Here is a 22676-nt window from a genome sequence, read left to right as displayed (position 1 = left end):
ACAAAACTCTTAATATCTTGCTTTCTAAATTATGTTTTTTTAAGACCTCTACAATATATTCGATAACTATGTCAGACGTTTCTCCTAGCAAATCCTTTACTTCAATAATTTTTACCTGTATTCCATTCTTGTATGAAAAATATCTGACAAGTAAAGGAATAAGTTTAATTTCTTTGTGATTTGAGGCGTCTGAATACACTGATATAAAACTTACGTTTCTTAAATCTTCAGCCAATATTTGATTTGCATAAGGGACAAGTACATCGGTGATTATAGCTTCGCATTTGGTCCTAGAGCATGTGAATTTAGCATCGAAACATGCCTTAATAAGTTTACAGGTACAGTTCATTGATCGAAAAGATTGATTATGCATAACTGTATGATATGCCCACAAACCTTCAGCTGCAGCTATTTTCTTCTCGGCAGTTTCAAATTCTTTTTTCTTAAAATATGATGTCATACTCGAACTTGCAATTGCTGCTGACACTGCTCGTTTGTGTTTAACTGTTTTTATGTGGTTTTCAATGTCGCTTTTTCCACTATTTGCAATAGAAAACGTACTTCTACATTTTTCACAATATACTTCACTAGGATCAATATTATTACTTTCTTTAATAAATGTATATTTTAATTTTAAATCATCATTAAATACGCACTTTCGTCGTTTTGCCGCCATGATAATAATAAGGTAGGTACATCACAGTAGTTAGTACTTTAGACTACCACTGGCTTGTATGACGTCGTGGCGGTCCTGTTCATGCGACACCTGACGATATCACATGGAATTATCAGGGTTGCCAGTTATTGCGGATTTGATGTTCTTTAATTTCTACTGATCAACAAAAAAGAATCCACATACCTTTCTGCTGATCAAAGTTCAAACCAAAATGTCCGGGATAGAGCTTGCCTACACTAAAAATATCCAATAACTTCTCCACATGACAAAAGCAGTGAGGACGTTTTGTTTAACATTTTTAATGCAGTTTAATAAATTACAAGCACTCCTTCAGGAGTTCTAACCGATAACTCTTAAATTACAAAAAAACCAATATAAATAATAATCCCTTCTGGCGCCACCAGACCGGAAATGAACAGATGCATCATATATATATAAAAAAAACAAATAATAATAAAAAAAGGAATTACAGGAAACTACGAAAACGAATAAAGTTTGTTCGTTTCCCGTTGCAACACCAGTTCTAATTTTATTATTTTTTTGTTTTAATGTTTTCTAATCTAAAACCAGTACTTTTCGTGTACTGGTTTTGTTTAATGACTAACCAGGACTTATGCCCTGAAAACCAGTACTGTACTGGTAAAATCAGTACGAATGGTCACCTTACAATATACCCATTGTTGAAAAAAGGAGTGGAAAAAAAGAAAAAAAAAGTTTACTAAGCATTTTCTTAACATGGGCAGAAACTCCCATATTCTTTCACCGAATGTTTTCCTTTCATCGATTTTCTTTATCGATATATCCAATAAATAAAAATTTATGACTTTTACCGACTTATCGTATTCATCGCCTAGGGAAACAAAAAGGAATGTTTCTTGAGAAAATTAAGCACTTTTAAGGACCTTTTTTCCAAAATTAAGCACTTTTAAGGTGCTTAAAAATGTTCTTCAAATTTAAGTACTTTTCATGACGCTACGCACCCTGTACATATATTTATAGAAGTAATCTTGTATTTTATAATATATCTTGCAAAACTTAGTAATTTTTTATTTCTTTTCTGAACGAAAAACTTATGTATATAACATCAATGCATATTGACGAGATTATAAACCGAATTTTATTTATTATGATTCACATACACTTTTACAATTGAAGTAATAGTAAGCAACATGAATATAAATACATCATAGACAAGCAAAATATTTATACATCAATAACAGATACAGATCATAAGTCAGTTGTCACCGTGTGCAACTAAAAAAAAAAACAGTACTATAAAGTTTCAGACAAATCACAAAACGATGTAGACAAACCTTAGCCTTTTAAATCAAAATTGGCCATTACTAAAATGAATTTTAAAAATAGGAGTTTTTATTGTATAATGGAATCCAGAATTTATCAAACTAATCCGAATAAATATGGTATGCAAAACTTCCATGCTTAAATAGTACCAATCGTATACAAATTAAAATTTAAGTTTAAAAAGGAATATATGGAATTTTTATGACCATGATATAAAACTTTGTCAGCTTAAAGGACATGATAACACATCTAGAAATAAATATTCGATTACACTGATACAATAATCGTTAACTTTCACAAACAAATTCTACAATCTTAAAACTAAATGATACCACATCTCACTGTAACTCAATCTTTGTCACTAAAATTCAGGTTTTGAACTTAGTTTAGCATCTTGCCAATGGTTTACATATTTAAAAATTTCATTGAATTGTTTGAAAATAAACGAACAAAACTGATATTTTCCAACTTAAATAAATCAATACCATACTTTATAAAATCTGAATTAGGAATGTCAAATATATCACATTCTACATTTCATTAAAAATGCAAATATTAAAAAAAAAAAAAAAAAAAAAAAGATTTTAAAATTTTGGATTAAAAACTATAATTTCATAAAATGACTCAAGGAACTAATTGCTTTCACAGGCTGTATTTTTCTTTGAATTGAAAAGAGAACAGAAGCAATGATTTTAGCATATAAAAATTGGCATTATAAAAAATTAGCATTATAAAAGCATATAAAAATTGGCATTATAAAAGTTAGCATATACAAATTGGCATTATAAAAATTGTAAAATAGTATTGAACAATACAAAATTTTCTATTATTTATAAAATTTTATTAAAATAGTTACAAAGTGATCATGAATATTTGAGTGTCAGGTAGCAATGTAAGTTGAAGTGCAGAATCAAATTTACATCTTCTTCAGAGCAAAAGCTTTCACCTAAAAAACAAAAATAACTCGTCATCAAGCCAAGTAAAACTAAGAACAAACTTGTATGGAAAAAATTAAAATAAACAATTTTCCTGGCATCTGGATTTTAAAACGTAGTTCTCAAAGAACTTTGTTCAAAATCAGTGATGCCTTAACATAATTTTTGTTTTAAAAAGCTTAAAATTGAATCGCACACACACACACCAAATATCTGCAGGTCCTATAACCAGACATTAGTTTCTTATAGAATTATTTCATAATGTTCCAAAATGCTTACATTAAAAAGCAAGTAATTAAGGTTATGCAAAAAAAGTACCACTAGACTTTTGCAGTCAATATTTTTAAAAAATATGTAGATCTATTCAGAATTATTCAAACTATGAAAAAAATTGAGCAAACAAAGATAGAAATTACTAAATAAATAAATATGCAAATTATCATCCACTTTTATTTACTTAACTGCTAACAAAGGCTTAAGCAAATTGCTCCCTAGTGCCACCTCAATCATCATGACCCACTTTTACAAACTTGTTCCTTATTCTAAGAAATGAGCCTATACCAAGCAAGCTCTTGTTAAAGATCAATTTATTAGGTTCTAAAGCAGTGGATCAAGTTATATCAACTAGCAAGATATTTTGTAAAAGTGTGTATTTTACGCAATATAAAAGACAATTAACACAATCTCCATAAGTCATATATAAGCACCCTCAACAATTATAAGGTTTAATCAAGATTCCAGCTCAGTATAAGTTTAAGTTGTACAAGAAACATAATTGTGGTAGCAGTGACTGCTTATCTCAGAAATCCGCAGTGTTGCAAAAATATTAAGAAATTGTATTCTTTTAAAATGCTGCCTTACCTATAAGAAAACTAAATTTTTTAAATTTCTAAATCAAACATAAAATTCGTTGTCATCAAGCGTCGCTATATCTATTACAGTTCTTAAATATTTTAAAGAATTTTCATGCTACTTTATTTTTTTAGGAAGATGACGTAAATTATTCACATCATCAACAGTCCATGAAACATAAAGTAATCATCTGCACTATAAAGTGAACTTGGAAAACAAAATAATGCATTTTTTACATTAGTCACACAACCAACCATGTTTAGAATAAATGTGACAGAGAAATTTTCTCTCATGCAGAGTTTTTCTGCTTGAAAATTTCGCTATTATTCTCGTTTTATGCCCGATTTGCACAATGTTCAAATCGAACATAAAACGACCAGTATTTTCTATATTTAATTTTTCGCTCGGTGAAAGCTGTATATTATATATATATATTGAAGATCTGCTACATTTTTCGTTTTCCGCATGTATTATTGAATAGCAAATAATCCCTCTTTATAAAAATTTTCTTCTGAATAACAAAATTATCTATACAATTATTTTTTCAAGAGAGCCTCTAATAATAAAAATGTGTAGCAGTTGCATTACTCTTATCTTCGCTTTTGGATACTAGATGGCGATGCCTGATTAGGCCATCCCATAGTGCATTGCGATTGTAATTAGAATGAGATGTGACGCTGAACTGTGAAGCAGCGCGCGTGAATGTTTTGTGTTTGTGATTGTTTAAGTGTGTGAATGTGATTAAAGAAATGTTTCCAACAACATTCGTCCTGTTGCTTCCTGCACAGATCTTAATAATCTACATACCACCATCAATGTAGATTCAATAACCAAATATGTTTTAATCGGAGTACAAAAAGCGAAACTAAAATTTATAAATAGCCAATGAAAGACATGTGTGTGTGGGGGGGGGATACAGAGAACGAAGGCAAATTTTGGATATATAAGCAAGCAATACTCCGACCTAGCCAGAGGCCATGCGGAAATTTTTTTTGGATAAGCATGGGGAAGGGGAGAAAAAAAAAAAAAAATCGGTTATTCCAAGCTGGATCTTTAAGAGTTGATTTTAGCCTTCAAATCAATCAACTGCAATCAATGGGTTTCACAGAGTGCCCGACGATTAGCCCAAACCTGCGTTTTTCTTGCTAGTCGATTCACTTTCTGTTTTCTCCACGTTTTTATTTTTATCATTATTTCACAATTTTTGTTGACCATCGTACTTGCAGAATGAAAAGTAGGCATAAAATATCCACCTCTCAGAGAAAAGTATGTAAATTACATAAAAAATGAAAATGCAACTTTTAAAAAATAATTGCGGGAGGGTGGGGGAGTACTGCAGCTCTTCAGCTTAGGACTGTGCAAAGAACAGTTTTAAGAAGATTGAAATTCAAAAAAGAATCTATCTATAAGTCTTCTTTTCCATCCATGTAATTGCTACCTTTGTTGCCTTCATTAGCAATGAATTTAACCATCACATCAGAGGTAACTGAATAGGATAGAATTCTAAAATGACCAACTAGGTGAAAAGAGGAAAGCCAGATTAATTAAAAGAGGACAGCTTGTATTATAGCAAGGTAAGAGGGTATTGCTATAAAACTGTATGAATCCACAAACAATGGTAAATTCTGCTGGTCAAGTATCTATGCACTTTCGTACATAGTAGTAGGATGTAGTACGGTATACAGATGTTCTTAGTATATCTGTGCAAGGAAGAGAACTTTGAATTTTGTTTAAACAAGGTTTAATGCTGTTGATTTTCACTTATCTGCAACCCACCTACACCTCATTAAATGTCTCCCCCCTTCCTACCAGATAGGTTATGGGCCAATAATGACTGTAAGGGAATGGGTGTTATCAACATAACAGCTGATAGTAATTAGAAACACACACAAAGAGTGATTACTAGTACTTAAGAATTGCTAACATAAATGGGAAGTTTTATGACCTTTGCTGAAGATAATAAAGAACAGTGTAACGTGCAAGCAAGATTCGTAGGCTTAGCACACACATTTGATTTTTGCTACTAGTAATCTTCCCACAGCAGTGTTGGACAACTGGTTGGATTTCCCGTTCTTATTGAAAGCAGAAAAAAAAAATTCAAGGATTTTTTTTTTCCAGAAAATTTAAGGAGAGTAAAATTTCTTATTTTAGATATAGAAATACAATAATAAATCTCAAAAAATATTTTCACTGTTAATTTTCAAATACATGATTATACGAATCGATATACGGATCTTTATTTGCAAAATCAAAGAAGTGTTAGTTACAATTTCAAGAACATTTTTCAGGATGCTGAAAGTTTTCAAACAGCCAATGACCATTTTATTCATATCCTGTGGTAAAAATGAAAATTCTATATAGAAAAACGTAACATCTTAGTACAAATTTATATGATTTAGATTTTGGAGTTATAAATGTGCCCTTTTCACATATAATAGTAAATGTTCCTCATTTCAATTGCTCGTTTAACAACAATTGCATTCTCCAGACACCTCGTTCTTCAGAAATTCTGGGGAAGTTTCCAATTCTCTAAAAATTTGAAGAATAAATCTCATTGGCGAACCTTTGAAGAGATAAGCATAAAATAAAAAGAGATTCAAAATCCCATGCGGACTACAACTACCTACCTTTATTATACAAAACTGAAAGTTCTTTTTGCATTTCACTATTCAATAATTCAAAAATTTCCAATATTGATAGACTATCCATCGAAATAGATAAAATATTTCTCAAATCCAATTTTTCCAACAAAGTTTCGTAAAATATCTTCGGCTGTGGAATAGCACATTAAAATTAAAGCCACATATCTAGTTTCAGCTTCCTTGTTTGTTTCATTCCCGAACAGGAAGAGTAAATTCATTGGCTTTGTTTCTAGGATTGGTTGGATGTTCATCAAACTAAACTATACAGATTATGATCGGCCACATTCTTAAATAGTAAGTATTGAACAGCATAGAATACATTCCTTGAATGCATAGAATGATTTCATACACACATGCATTTTTACAAGAGCTTACGAATAATAACTAAGATTATTTCAATTTTGTATTTTAAACATTGTGAATGGCATAATTTTATTTCTGCCTGTTGGAGATTCTTTCTTAGTGAGACAATCCTGTTTGATGCAACTTTCTTTAAATTAGAGAGAAAAGATTGGAAATTGACAACTCCCCCATATCAACACCTCTTTCCTGTTGGTGGAATTCTCTAGGCAGAACCAATAGTCCAGGCGAATTGTTACAAAAAATGTAATAATGCAGAAAAAAGCCACCCTCCCTTCCCGTTTAAATAAAAAGTTATTAATCTGAGAAGAAAAATTTTAGTTGAAAAACTATAGATATTAAAATGATTTATAAAATGAGCTATCAAATATCCCATTTATAAATGCTGTTTGATGATTTCCGAAGGTATAATAATAATAATAAATGAATGATTGATTGTTGAATATAATAGCAAAACTGAAATTTGAAAAAAATATCTTGATAACTAATTTTTCGAATAGTGTTCATGAGCGTAACAGAATTAGGAAAAAGAATTCAGACAATAATCGAGACAAAATGTTAAATTTCAAATTGAATTTCCACCTTTTCTGAAAATTTATTATTATCCGAAAGCGTAGAGAAAACATTTTTTTTAAACAGGAGTTAAAGTTGATATAAATTTCTCTTATTTTTCAAGGGCATTTCAAGGACATAATAAAACAAATTAAGAATTTTTCTAGGGCTCCAAGTACAGCAAAATAAAATTTAAGGAGTTTTCAAGGATTGTGGGAACCATGTTACATGATATACACATGGTTCGAGATATTATCATATTTAAAGGCGGCAGAGAAAACTCAACTACTGAATAAAGGTAACCACTAGAAAATCTTTCATTTTATAAATATTAGACCAGAAATAAAAGGGTTTATAGTATTATTTTATTATTCAATGCAAGATTGACCAATAAATAAAAGGAGATCATAGATGAATTCTATAAAGAAACAATGCCAATTATATATATAAGCATAAAGAAATTAAAATATCAATACATAAAAATTACCTCATATGTCTTATTACGCTCCTTCTTCAACTGGGTAACTTTTTTCAATGGGTTTTTTGCAGGTGCACGATGTAAAATCATGGGATATTCCTGAAGTAGGGAACAAAATATTCAATAAGGAGAAGTTTCAGAGTAAGCAAGCTATTGTTGATAAAAAAAAATTTAAAATCATTAAAACCAATAAAGATTTGTTTTGTTATAATAAAGTGTAATTGGAAACAGGAGAGTGCATTTTGAAATGTTATATTATACATGTAAACACATTTTTTAAGCAGCTTCATGGCCGAGAAAAGAAAAGACACTTTTGAAATTTTAAAACTTCCGATTTATCCCAGGAGGCATAATTTATGTACAAGCAAGAAGCTACAAAATACATCAGTCCGCGACGCAAATGAGCAAAAGAGAACAAAAAAATTTTCCCAAGGATTTTATACTATGAGATTCCGATTGGGATTTCTTTCGCAAGTGTCGATTTAGGAAAGGGAAATATAGGTATCTTTAAAAAGAATTTGCTAACCAAGAGAGATTTTTATCCCTTCACCTTCACTTGGAGCGTGAAAACTTGCTGATTAAAGCAATTTTACAAAGCACGTGTAAGATTAATTAAATAAAAAAGGTGGAATTGTATCAAGAAATGATAACATTTTAGAATGAAGTTAATATGGGTTAAAATAAAATAAAAATGGAAATTAAATATGATATAAATTAGATTTTAAAATACCATTACATATATTAGAAAATGTAATTTAAATATATCTTTAATTATGAAAATTTTGAAGAATTTTTTAAAATTAAATCTTAGGACTTTAGTATATGTTTGATCAAATTGCATTGCAAATGCAGCTAGTTTGATTTACATTTGTGCACACATAGACAGAACAATTAAAAATAAAAATTATTATTTTAAAAGTGTGAGCTAATTGCAACAGAATGGGCTAATTGCAATAAAAGGGGTATAACAAGCAATTATGCTTCCTTCTAGCACAAAATCAACATGTCATGAGCCAGTATAATGTAAATTACCTATTTTGAATAGTGTTATATAAAAGGAGCTGGTGCATTTAAATTTTGATTTTGAAAAAGATTTTGAAAGTCAAATTTCTTACAGGATCTTGATTTGGAAGATCTTCAACTTCATCTGGATCAAATACAATTTGCAATTCAAAAGTTATTTCTGCAAACAAAATTTTCAAATTATACTACATGAAGAAAATTATAACCATACTTAAAAATATAAGCAAAATCAATTCTGAATATCATACAAATCTTTTTTAAGATACTATTGCACTTGAATATCATCACAAAAATGCAAATTTAATTAACATTATCCACTCAAACCTCAGATTACAATACAAAAATATTTCTTTTTGGTATAGATGAACAAGGTTTTGGCATTCAAAATATTTGTGGTATAAATGAACGGAACAAGCAGAGTTTGCAAAAGAATGAATGTGTAGAAATGATATATTGAAGTTATGGTAGACCGAATACAAAATGCCATTTTTAATAAGAATTTCTTTCAGCATGCATTACTTTGCACAGCACAGAACAAGGAAAATTGTAAAATAATTTCTTGTGAAATTTTCCTAAAATTTCACAAGAGTTAACTGGGTGCAGCTCAAGGTACTAACTAATCCAAGGATATTTACAAATTTCTTGATTCTGAAATTTGCTATACAAATACCATACAAATTTATAAATTAATATGAATATATTTTTACAAATCAGATAATTAAGAAAATTGACTGCAGAGTGTTTGTATATACATACACTGTTTATCTTAATATAAAAAAATCATTATATCTAAGTACGTATGTTGTGTACGTTCTCCTGAGCAATTGGATCAAAGTTAACCCAATTTTGCACACTTAGTATTTAAGACAAGAGAAAGAATAGAGTCAACTTTCCAAAGTTCAAAAATTAAATATTCAACCAATTAGAAATTAGTAATTACATATATCCACTGATGCATACATCAACTAGGTAATTTATATATGTTATTGTTAAATTCTTTGTTTCATAAAATATTATTTGTTATTTCAAGAAATAACGTGGAATTCTCTGAAATTATACACTTTCATTGTAATATATAAATGATCAAAAATAAAATGGAATGAAATAATTTAGAATTCTAAGAAATAACTATATACTTTAACTGTAACAGACGGGGGGGGGGGGGGTCTGCTAAAATCCTTCTACCCTAAATTGACTTGAGAATGCTGACAACTATTACCACAAACTTGGTGCTTTGGTAAAATGACCATAAGGTGCATGGTGCGATCGGTTACAGAGCCACTTGGTGACAAACAACGGAACAAATATTGTTCCATTTCTCAAAAGTGGAACAAAAAATTTTTTTTGGGGGGGGGGGGATCAATTATAACATTGTAGAGCATCTTTGATTTAGTACGGAGAGACACTTTGAGCGTAGTAATGCTAAGAACAAAATGTGGAATATGCACATTCATTTGATCGCAATTTTCCAAACTTGTGACCTAAAAACTCGCGACAACAGAAGACAATCATCTTTTGAACAATAAATGTCGACTTGATGGCGTAGTCATTAGATCAGATTATTTCTGCACAGTTTTGAATACCGAAAATAAAACTGTCTGCCGATAGTTAAGAATGTAAAGAAACACGACTAAATTGCTTAAGTAATTTTTCTTTTAATAGTGCTTGTATTACACTATAAATAAAATGCATATTTTTGTATCGATTAAATTAATACATTTTTAAAAAATGCTAAATAAAAAATGTTAATATAGTAAAACATCTTTAATTGGAGAAGAGACTTTATCTTTCCTCAATTTTCAAATGCATTTTATTAGAATATTTACTTAAATTCCTTGTTATAGCTCTCAGAAAGAGCACACCCAGAAGGCTGAAATTTGTTAAGATGGGCTAGTACATGAACGACCATTTAAATGATTAGGTAGAATTTGCTATTTTACTAAGCAATTTACCTTGCCAATCTAAACATTTATGACAAATCTTTTTGGTAATCAAGTAATTTATTTGATACATGGATTATTATACAGGGATGTCTCTGAATTCATGGACCAAACTTTAAGGATATGCAAAATACATATAAATTTGTAGCAATGTGGGGCCGAGAATGAAAAATTTCGAAGGAAAAACAAGAAATGCAGATGAAATGAAGAGAAAGCTCTTTACTTGCATATTTCAATATGTGCACAAATGTGCCACCATCAGCATCGACACAGGCCTAGTAGCGCCTAACAAGTAATTAGGGTATACTCTTTCGAAGATGCCAGGTGTTCCATGAATAATTGCAGCAGCTTGAAAAAAGAGCAGATTGAAAGTTTTTTTGTTTTTTTTATCAGAGTCATTAGAAGTCTGGCAAACACTACATTTTTTTCCGCCTTGCTTACACTTACTTATTCCATCTACACTGTTCATTTCTGACACTATATTGCTATACCAAAAATGTTTTTTATATGTATTTTACCTACGCTTAAAGCCTGGCCCATGAATTCAAGGACACCCTGTATACCTAAATACGAGAACTGAAGGTGTGAAACATATGAAAAAGTGAAAACTAGCCACATTATATACCTCTTTATTGTCATCTAACAGCACAATGCATCATTTCTGACCACATATTTCTTTGAGAACTCTGCCATTATCAATCCTCTACATCTAATTTGAAATTTATTCCTAAATTAATTCCTAATTGATTTTAAAATTCCACAACTTGATTTATCTTGAAAAATTTTTCATAGCTCTCAGCTGCATGGTAGTTTATTAGCAATAGTAATTTTGATCTGTGGTAATGTAACAGATTTCAAATCTAAACACATGTATTAAATCTTAAAATACAAGAGAAAAACAGACTTGTACAGATGTAGCATTTAAAGTTGCCCAATAAACACGTTTATTTGCTGCTAAATCAGACATCAACTAAATAATATCAAACAAATCATTCCATATTTTCTTTCCTCTATAGCAAATGTTTAATGAACAAAAACATATGAAAGGATGTTTTAATAAACAAAAAACTTTTAATTTCTCATTTTGGGATTATACATAAATTCATAACAAAGACAATACAATTTTCAGTTTAAAATCATTTAAAACATTACAAAGAAAACATTCATCAAAAAACATTTAATGAAGTTACAAATACAAATCAGAATTAACATAGTTGGAAAAAAAAAAACCCAATATACTTGCCTTTTGCTCCTGAGTTAACTGTATTGAAATCAAAGAAGGTATTTGTTTTATGAATATCTTCACAGATGGAAATCAAATTATCCAACAAACACACCAACTGCGATTCACTAAAAAGTAATAGATATCCTTAGTAAACAGATAAAAATATATTATTCACACACACACACACACACAAAAACCCCTTGAATTCATAATATCTCAATAAGCAGTGAATCACTATAGAAAAGAAGCTTCAAATATATATGGAAAAGCCTCATTAAGATTTCAACTTAAAACCTAAATATTATTTGACAAGGAACTACTATTTGGCTTAAAATAAGTATGCAAAAGCTTCTTTCATCAATTAAAAAATATATATATATTTGCCAGCTCTTGCCTATAACAAGTAAAATTTTAATGTTACATATCTACATGCCAAGTTCTACATGTTGAGTTACAGCATCTCTGCTAGCTATTTTAAGGGAATCAGTAAGACCTATGCAAAAAGCTTATGGGAGAAAAATGGTGATAAACAGGGTGATAGAAAAATAATGGCACAGCAAGGAGTGAATGCAGAAGATTGAAAACTGAATTGACACAAAATATAATAAGGTTAGTTAGAAGTATCTAAGAATTCTAAAGCAAAAAATCAACATTGGAAAAATATTCTGAAACATTTACAAATCAATAGTTTAAAAAATACAATCTACAGTTACACAGTATTATACAAGGTACAAAATAAATAAAATAAACACACAGATTGTATAATGAAAGAAAAAATATGCTTGCCACATCGCTGATATTTTCAATTCCAAGACGAACTTCATACAATCAGTACAGGAGTGGCTAATTAGGGTGAAGCAGCCAGAGCATATGCCCTGAATGTCATTACCAGGGGAGCAAAATTGAGGAATCGGTTTGTTGCTTTCAGAAGGAAAACATTTTTTTCCCTTTTGCTCTTGTTCCTCAGATTCTTAAAAATTAAAATGGAGTTAAATCAACCAATCCAGTAAATCGAGAAATTTTTAACAGATCTATCAACTAAAACTATCTTTGAACTGCTAAGGCACTTTTCAAAGATTTGGGCCTTGGGGGGGGGGAGAGCAGAGGATATAAACCATCATAAGATCTTTTTAGAAAAGGGAACATAAAACTTAAACATCTTCAGAATTCCACAAGGTCTCTTAAATTATATATGGCGATAAAATGTTACAACCGATAAATGTTCATACTTATAATAAAATTGATAACAAATCAGGATCAAGAAATTTAATTGGGAATGATGATGACAGTTCACATCGGTGAAGCCTTAGTAAGCTGGAAAGCATGTACCATTTTAAAGCCACCTTAAAAGAAGTGAAACAACACTTACCACTTTCTCAGCATTATTTTCTAAAATTTGTTTTTTAGTTGCACTCCTGTTTAAAAAGAAAGAAACCAAACATTTTCCAAGTACCATTTCCCATTCTGTACATGGCTATTTGCAAAATAAGTTACAAAATTATATATTTCGCAGATCTGTAGATTATAACGGTTATGAGTAATATTCAAATTTTCACTTTCTCCTGACAAATAAAAGTTTTTTTTAATTACCATTAATGAAAATTTTCATCAAGGGGTATTTACGAACAAGTTTTAATGGAATAAAAATCAGCATTTTTCAAATATTTGGACTGATTTATTATATGATGGGAAGTAATATTAAATCTAGTAATGTGGTAGTGCCCCGTTATGCCAATCATGTTAATTTGTTATGTCAAATTAATATCAGATATTTTTTAAAGAATTAGCCATGTAATCCACATATATATTACTTTTCACAATTGAAAGTAGATAATTAATGCTATTTGAAGTTAAGCATGAAAAAAAAAAAAAAATGCGATTTCAACAAGTATACACATTTTGATCAACTGTGAAGGTACCAGAATAAATACCGATTATTTGTACATCTGAAATATTGATATTAATTAATTGAATGCGACAAGTTTGAAGAGCATCAATTTGACTGAATCAAATTTTGTTTTGGTGACTATTGATTATTGGTGATTTTTTTTAGAGCCAAATGAAAGATATACTATTAGATCCAATCGCTTAAATTGACTTTTAAAGGTAACATAAATGTCAGAGAAAAATGAGTTGTGTAAGAGATTGAACATTTAACTTGAAGCAAGAGGTGCACTCTCTACAACTAAACTGAACTATAGTTCTTACTTATTATTAAGCAAAGTGCATTTTAATTCTTGAATATTTCCTTCCCATGTTTCATAAAATTCAATCTTTTCTGTTTTCATAAAAGATTATTTCCCAACAAAATTAAGGCTAGAATAATTATAATCAACTCCAAATTGAAAAAAAAAAAAAAAATAGTTATAACAATTAATATAAGATCTCCCATGAAATAGAATATATATTTTTTATTGGAAAACAGTTTAAAATAAATTCTTTGGGGATGTTGAAAAATGACAGTAAAATAAGTTTGGAGCTGTAAGCAATAATCTATTTCAAACATATTCTCACCAAATCAGTTCAATTAGTGATCAGAAGCCAAAATAAGTGTTCTCAATTATACCACAATCTTTAAAAATTGGAAATATCTCTGTAATTGAGACTGGTTGATTAATAAATCAATAGTTAAAAAAAATGCATTCTTTATGAGCCTTCCAGAACATGATCATGCTCTCATAAATTATAGGCATGTTCTCCATCTCGTATGATCATTTAAAATCGAAGGAAATGGTAGTCTTCAAAATTCTACCCAGTTACCCTAACTTGTCCTATACCTATTCTTAAAGAGCACAGAAAATCACTTTACTGGTTTCATAAGGAGTAAAAAAAAAAAAAAAAAAAAAAAAGCAATCCCAAGTTATCAATGCTTAAAAATTTTAATAGATAAAGAATATATATATATTTTTATTATTATCATTGCATGCAGGATACTGTTATGTGATTAAGTGTATTATGTGCTTTTTATCTAACAAAGAAATAGTAGTTGAGTTCGGGATGAAATTTAGTATAACAGTAGTATACTTTTAGGATGTTTATTCATTAAATTATTAAAGTGCAATAACCGACTAATTCCAAGAAAATAACGTTCAAACTTTTTTCATAATTTATATATTAGTAACTTGTATTTAGCAGCTCAAAAGCATGATTGTCAAAGCAATTCTTTCACATGCTGGAAATCAGAATTCAGTACTTGCAAAGTCTTTTTTTTTTAATTTTCCTTTTAATTTTTTAAAAATTATTTAGATTAAATTAGCAATTTACAAATAGATTTTAATTAATATGATTTTCAATTTTTATGCAAAAATATTCATTCATTTGATAAATGAATTATAATTTATTACATAAAAGATATTTATCTTCCATCAGAAAGTATGTTTGGGTTACTCTTTTATTTTAAAAAATTAGGAGAAGATATCTTTAGAAGAAATATTTCATTAAGTATACTTAATACAAGATAAGCTGCATTCCAACATTGTCAGTCAGCTTGTTTGTCTGCAGTTTGTTGTCTTAATCTTCAAAATTCTTACTAAAAGTGAAAACTACTGCTTAAACACCACTGCTTAAAAATGAACAAAAGAAGGGGGGAAGCTAATAGGCCTTGCTTGCATTAAAGTTGCCAACAATTAATTTGAATTTAAAATCCTACACATTTTTTTTTCTTTAAGTATATGAAATTTATATCGGGTAAAATTATATATATTTTTTTAAAAAAGAACAAATTTGTATGAGTTTTGTTTGACAAAACAATTTTAAAAGTTAATTTACCCTTTAAAAAATTATAAACTTTTAAGAAATTATAAATAAAAGAGTTAATTATAGAAATCCATCCAACCCTTAGAATTTAATTTGAATTATATATATATAAGAAAAATTCCTCAAGGCGATACATTTATAATAAAGATGTCTATCTATTGTTAATAGACAGCAACGCAAAATGATTCATCACTTTCAGCTAACCAAAATTATGCTTGCAATAAACTGAGATAAATTAATCAATATTTTAGGAGAAGGATCTTTTGCAGCCTTTATGCCCTAAATTTGGTATATCAGATTAGAATGATCCCGACACATGTATGCACATCTTTCTATTATAGATTAAAATCATGAATTTGATGCTCTGTGATTAAAGTGTATATTAATTGTATAGCAAAAAAAAAAAAAAAAAAAAGTTGGGAATTAATGACTTTTTGATAATTTAATTAAATAGGATCTATTTAAATTTTTTTTTTATTTATACACTTTAGATTCTGATGAAAAGAAAAAATGCTACATCCTTACAAATTTTAAATACGTGTACCCAAAATGCTGAAATTTTACATTTAACAATGAACGTGCAAGCTATTTAGAAATTTGACTATAAAAAGGAGCACTACAACTTTAAAGGTTGATGTAAATTTATACACTGCAACTTATGAACATTTTGTTTCTTTTTAAGGAATTTTTAGAGAATTTTTTTTTTTTTTTCAAATAAAACTTCTGGATATGACAGGTAATGCTAGAATAATAGATATTTTATTCAATAGAACTACAGAAAATATTTATGATTAGATCCTCCCTTATCCCATTAAACTCCAAAAAAAAATATTTAAAAGATCTTGCAATTTTAAACTGGAGTACGAAGAGAGCAAAATGTGGTCCAAAATCATGTTTTTTCAGTCTTTCTACATTACACTAAAATCAGAAGTTTGATCTATAACAATGTATTCAAAAAGCACCAAGTGGTGAATTTAACTGGAAGTGCTAAGGGACTATAGCCTCCACTCCCCAAAGTTAAACCAGAATTCTTGAATTTAAAAAACACATGCTTATTTTTTTCTTTATCTCCCTTAAAAAAGAAAATTATGTCAACACTGCTTTTTTACTTGACAGGCTCAAGAATTTTAATACTTCTGTAATCATTCCATTTATACTTGAAGTGTTGACATTGTCCAAAAGATTTTTTGGCTAGTTATTTCATCCTGTTCCTATTAATTTATGAAAAGTATTGTAAAATCCTTAGTGATTCTAATTGTCAGGAAAATAAATTCAAAAATTAAAGTGTTCTGATTTATATAAACCATGAAGTTTGATATACAATAATTTTGGTAAAAGTGACTATTGATTTGCATAATTTCTTAATTTCCATTATAGAATACTATTGAAAAATAACACTTACTATAATTGAACATGATTTTATGAGAATTTGAATATGTTATTATTAAAATATTATGGCTATTGAATGCTTTCAATTATTAAAATTTTCATTTTATAATAAGAAACATTAGGGGAAAATAGAAAAATGTATTTATTTTTTCACACTGCAAAGACATAAGTAGGTTTATTAAGTTATGTCCTGAATTAAAAAAAAAAATGCACTTAAAGATGCAATTAAAAAAAAATGCACTTAAAAAATGCACTTATGCCCTGCAAGATGGATGGAGAGGCATGACTATAATAACTCTTGTTCAACTTTTGGATGCTGTGTGCAAAAGATTACTGATGTGGCATGGATTAATCAACTATCAACAATGTGAAATTTATGGTTTCCTTTTTTTGTAAGCATATTTAAAAACAGCATTTCATTAAGAAAATACCTACAAAAATAAGAATTAGTTGACTGCCATGATAAAACATAGATCAAGAAGCTTCAAGATCAATTGTTGGACATAAGGAAAAATGAAGATGATCATTTTTAGAGAATTTTCTAAAAAGAAAGAGTAATGTATGAGAAACATGAGATTCCAATCATTATTCTGGGGGACAAATAAATGACAAGTCTATTGGTCCAACATGGATATTAGTGATCCTAAATTGTATTTCTAATTTTCTCCCATTTTGGGATGCCATGATTACATAAATTCAGAAAGATAGAATATCTTTTCCTGGTTGAATCTGGCTGAAGAAACATCCAACAATTTCTATATATTGGTCAAATTACATAAGTATGGCCATCTTGAAAATGGTGCCTTCATTACTGATGAATAAGTACATGTTAGATATTTACTATGGAAAAGGCAAATGAGAAAGTTTCCAGACACTAAATTGTTGGTTATTGAAATGTTAAATATATACAAAAAAGATATTTCCTAAAAAATTTGCACAAGTTTTTTAAAATAGTTACAGTGACAACAGCAACTCTAAAAAGGAGCTACAGTACCTTAAGAAGATGATATTATTAACAGACATAAATGTTAAAGAAAGGCCAAAAAAGTTAGGCCAAAAAATATGCCATATATTATAATTTGCTGCCATTTCCTAATTTGTCCAGTCTAACACATAGGTGTATATTGTAATATTTAATAATAAATAAAACATACTATTTTTCATATTTGTATCAGTATAGGGTCTTAAAATATCACCTGCATATATATATATATATTTCATTTTGCTTAAGCACTTGATATACGAATGTATCGCAACAGATTAAGAAAGCTTCTTTCACTGCAGTAAAATTTGGAGATATCACAATGATAGAAAATTTTTATTATCTAGTCCCATTCCCCCAATCCAAATCCTAGATTCTCACACTGAAGGTATCACATTTATTTATATAGTTTTATAAATTTTATATTTATAAATTTTAGTTTCCAATCCTCCATCTCAAAAGAGAATACAACTCTAAGGCCACCAGGACAGTTATGCAGAATTTTGGACAAATTAATTAACCCACTCAAAATGTATTCAGTACTTTAATAACCAAATAAATTATAGTATCTGCTCCTCCTATTATTTTCTTCATTATAGTACCTCATTATAGTTATTATCAAAGATACCTCCAGGATACTGCCATTAAAGAATTATTTTTCAAATTAAAAAATATTAGGTAAAAGAAAAGGAGAACAGGGAGCACAAAATTCAGAACTAAAAATCCCTCATATTTTCTTTATTATTGTATATAAAATAAACCTTTCTGCTTGCTGTTTTAAATGAAAATTTTCTTAACTATTAATGCCTTACTTTTCTTTAAAAAATTGTGTAAACCAAGCATGCCAAACACATGCAAAAAAAAAAAAAAAAAAAAAAAGGTTTCTGCAGCCAAAACACAAAGATTTAAATTTCAATAGACACACATTTTCATTTCAAAATTTAGCATCACATCTGAATTATTCTTCATGGTTTGAGGAAAATGGGTTGTAATTTCAGATATCCGAATCCTACAGAAGATCTACATTTGAAAGATTTGTCTCCACACATAAGCAAATTCAAGGAAAAAAAAAAGGAATAATTTTATTTGAAAATTTAAAGAGTCTTGGAACTCCACTAACAAATATTTGTAAAATTCATTAAATTTAGCCTTTATATCAGAACTGCATTCCACCAACTTGCATATAATTAGGAATCAATTACAAAATCATCTAGAGAAAAAATGAAAATAAATACCTTACTGGCTGAAAAATTCAATTTACAGATCCACTATGACCAGCAATTTGTTACTAAAATGTTATGGATTCTTAATTAAAATGTTTATGATGTTTTTGATTGCACTTCAAAATTCAACAAGCCGCAAGTTTGATATGTTTGCCCAAACCAATTACTTTGAAATAATAGTAAACTATCTAAAATAATATAACCTGGGGTAGTTTGAATATTAAAAGTTAATAAATATGATATTCACATAAAGGTGAATTCTCCATAAACAACTAGCTTCGTGCAATACACAACGTTGCATATATGTCTTTCCCATCTATAATAGATTTGAATGATTAAAAAAAAAAAAATCCATGGTCATTTTGTCACATAACACAAATCTGTCAATTAAAAAAAAAGTACTAAAAAACATGATGTTTCATTTTGGATTTTTTAATACATGTGCTGGATCTGGTCATGTTGTGTCACACATATGGTAGTACAAGAAAAGGAGTTGCACTCTTTTTTCTTTAATTTTAAAAGCCAAATATTCTTTTAAAATAAAAATCTTTAATAAGGTAACTTTTGTGCAAAATAAATGTTAATATATATTAAATAAACATTATGTCAAATGATATAGATGTTCTAAGAATTTGTATTTTGTAAGAATCATTCCACACGCTTAACAGAACAGTCTTTAAAACTACCTCAGTGCACTGGAAGGAAATAGAACATGTTGCAATGGAGGCTCCAATCCTTTGTTCTTTTTCTTACATAGAATGGATTGTTGGATTAAAAATTTCTACAACACACAGTTCTTTCTCATTATATAAATTCATCCAAAATTTGCATTTTTTATTTTAATATTAAAATAAGGGTTTTTTTTTTTTTTCCTTTTAAATTTTTACTATACAGAACAGCAAGTAAAATTAAATGTAAATTATACATAAGTGAAAAGGAAAAATTAAAGCTTCTGTAGTAAAATCCAATACATTCAAATAAAAATTTAAAATCAGAACTTCTAACAAATTCCATGTTCTTTAAAGTCTTCATTTCCTGAACCAAGTTATATGAGTGTCAACAATATTTAGTAAAAGAAATATTTTTACTACATATATTTAAAATTTTGTTTAATTAAGTATATACATATTAATCTTATGACTGGAATATAGTAAATACATAATTATTCAAACTTTTGATTATAAAAACATAATTATTTACAAATACAGGGATCAAATACTACATTTTTTTTAAAGCTATATATCAATTCTAGTTTAAAATACAAGAATGATATAATCTGTAGTATATGACTACACAGGTTGAATTTTTTAATTTCCAGATTTTTTTTTCTACCTATTTATTACTGGAACTGTTTAAGAACTAACTTTGTTTTTAAATGGTTAGCTTAACAGATGAATCTGCCCTTTCTACTTCTTTTTAACAAAGCATTGCAAACATTTGGTCTCCCAAATATGACTAAAGTAGATGAATCTTTTTATATATGGTTAGCATATTGTATATGTTTACCATATATAATGTGTAATGTAAACAGTCAGTGAACAACTTGAATTAAGAACATGATATGGCAATATTGTCAAGTCAGTAAAATAGTTTTCAACTGCAAATATGACTGTCACCTGTTAGGTTTGAGCTATGTTAAAATATAACAAATTTGATAAGTTATCATTTGAAAATATATGTTTGGTAAACTTATCATATTTTTAAATTTAACCTTTTACTTCATGCGATTTTCTCAATTGTGAACATCACTTCTCATTACTTTTCATAAAAGAATAATTAAAAATAAAATTTTCAATAAAAAATGCAAAGAATATACTACCCGAAATGTAATATTTACTCTACCTTTCAACGAACAAATCGTGCACTTTAAATTCGAAGTCGAACTCTTCAATAACTTCGTTGTTTCGTCTGCACAAGACAAAACCAAGTGTAATCTTCCTTTTCTGTATAAGAACCTTATGAGCAAAGTTGAGGAAATTGATAATATACTTTTGGACTTCTGGACAGTCACATTTCTGGAGAAAAAATGCATCACATTTATTTTACTCATTAAGAACAAAAGTCAGACATGACAAATTTCTAATAAACACAAATACATACTAAAAATCGCTTTATTAATTAGTGTAATAAGCACTAAAACCATTTCAGTAATTTTTTATATTTTAAATTAGACTCCAGTGTGCAATGAATTAAATACTCAATAGAAAAAATAAACTAATGAACAACATTTGTATTGATTATTTCATTGCTTTCTTATATGAAGGAACATATGCCAGTTCATAAAGAAGATGAGATTTTAAATTAAAAGAGGAATGCAGGAAGCAATACAGCCGTACATCAAAATAAAGTGCATAAATATATACTTCCCTGTACAAGTCAGTTACTTTCTGACAGATATAAGAAAAAGCGGTCGTGGTTAATTGCATATGCTCAAAAAATTTTTAAACAGCATAATGGATAGGTCTAAAAAAACATTAACATCTGTCACAATTAAACAGCTGAAAAAATAAATGAAAGAATTACCCAAACAGTAACATTTTTTCGCACAGATTTAGAGAATGCTTCTTTGGGATAAACGTTTTTTACAAACAAAAGATGATGGATAACGACCTCCATAAATCCGCATAAGCCCACAGAAGACCGAAGTTCGGGAATGTCTGCGAGTGGTACAGTTGGTATTACCCTAGCCATTTCTATCTATCGTACGACGCGCTCCGGTTTGATTTTGAAAGTAAACAACGCCGTCTCGCGTCTTTCTATTTATAAGCAGAGCTCCTTGTGTTGCCATTTTCCGAATTGCCCTAAGAAAAATGATACACTTTCCGGTATGCTGGCTTTAGCAGCATATTTAATTTTTGACAAGTATCTTATTTTTATTGTTTTACATCTTCCATCAAGTTATAATTATTTCCAGGAGAAGTAAATTTCTTAAAAGCCAAGATATGAATCGGATAAGACTTGTCATACCTATATAAATCAATTGATACTGAAATTGACCCAGAATTAGCTCGAAAAGGAAGGGGGGAGAATGAGTAAATCATTTTTTTTAGATTAGTTTAGTTATATTAACGTCCCGTTTGAAGCAACACTAGGGCTATTTTGGGATGGACCTCGTAATTTTAAACCGCGGTCAGATGACGAGGACGACACCTGAGCTGGCACCCCCCCCTCTCCACACCGCACCACACCGGGAGGACGTTTGGTCATGATGGATTTAACGTGCAACTGACCCCCTTACACGGCGGTTCTTCGGTGGAATCAGGACTCGAACTTGAAACCCTCCGGTTACGAAGCCGAGACCTTACCACCAGGCCACAGCGGCCCCTAATTTTTTAGAAAAA

The 22676-nt window shown here is 29.1% G+C and overlaps 1 protein-coding gene across 1 annotated transcript; it reads right to left on the bottom strand.

Annotated features, from left to right (window-relative positions):
• Positions 1-1770: 1770 nt before the first annotated feature.
• Positions 1771-22092, bottom strand: LOC129958930 (mitotic spindle assembly checkpoint protein MAD2B-like). Its single transcript, XM_056071675.1, has 6 exons — positions 21859-22092; positions 21178-21350; positions 12004-12110; positions 8913-8980; positions 7807-7896; positions 1771-2924 (listed from the first exon to the last, which is right to left on the bottom strand). Exons 1-6 carry the CDS (start codon positions 22024-22026, stop codon positions 2895-2897), a joined length of 636 nt encoding a protein of 211 aa, XP_055927650.1. The 5' UTR covers positions 22027-22092; the 3' UTR covers positions 1771-2894.
• Positions 22093-22676: the final 584 nt, after the last annotated feature.

Source organism: Argiope bruennichi, chromosome X1, assembly GCF_947563725.1.
Source record: "Argiope bruennichi chromosome X1, qqArgBrue1.1, whole genome shotgun sequence".
Classification (NCBI taxonomy): domain Eukaryota; kingdom Metazoa; phylum Arthropoda; class Arachnida; order Araneae; family Araneidae; genus Argiope; species Argiope bruennichi.
Note: the sequence above shows the minus strand (reverse complement) of the source record. Positions and strands in the feature narration are given on the sequence as shown.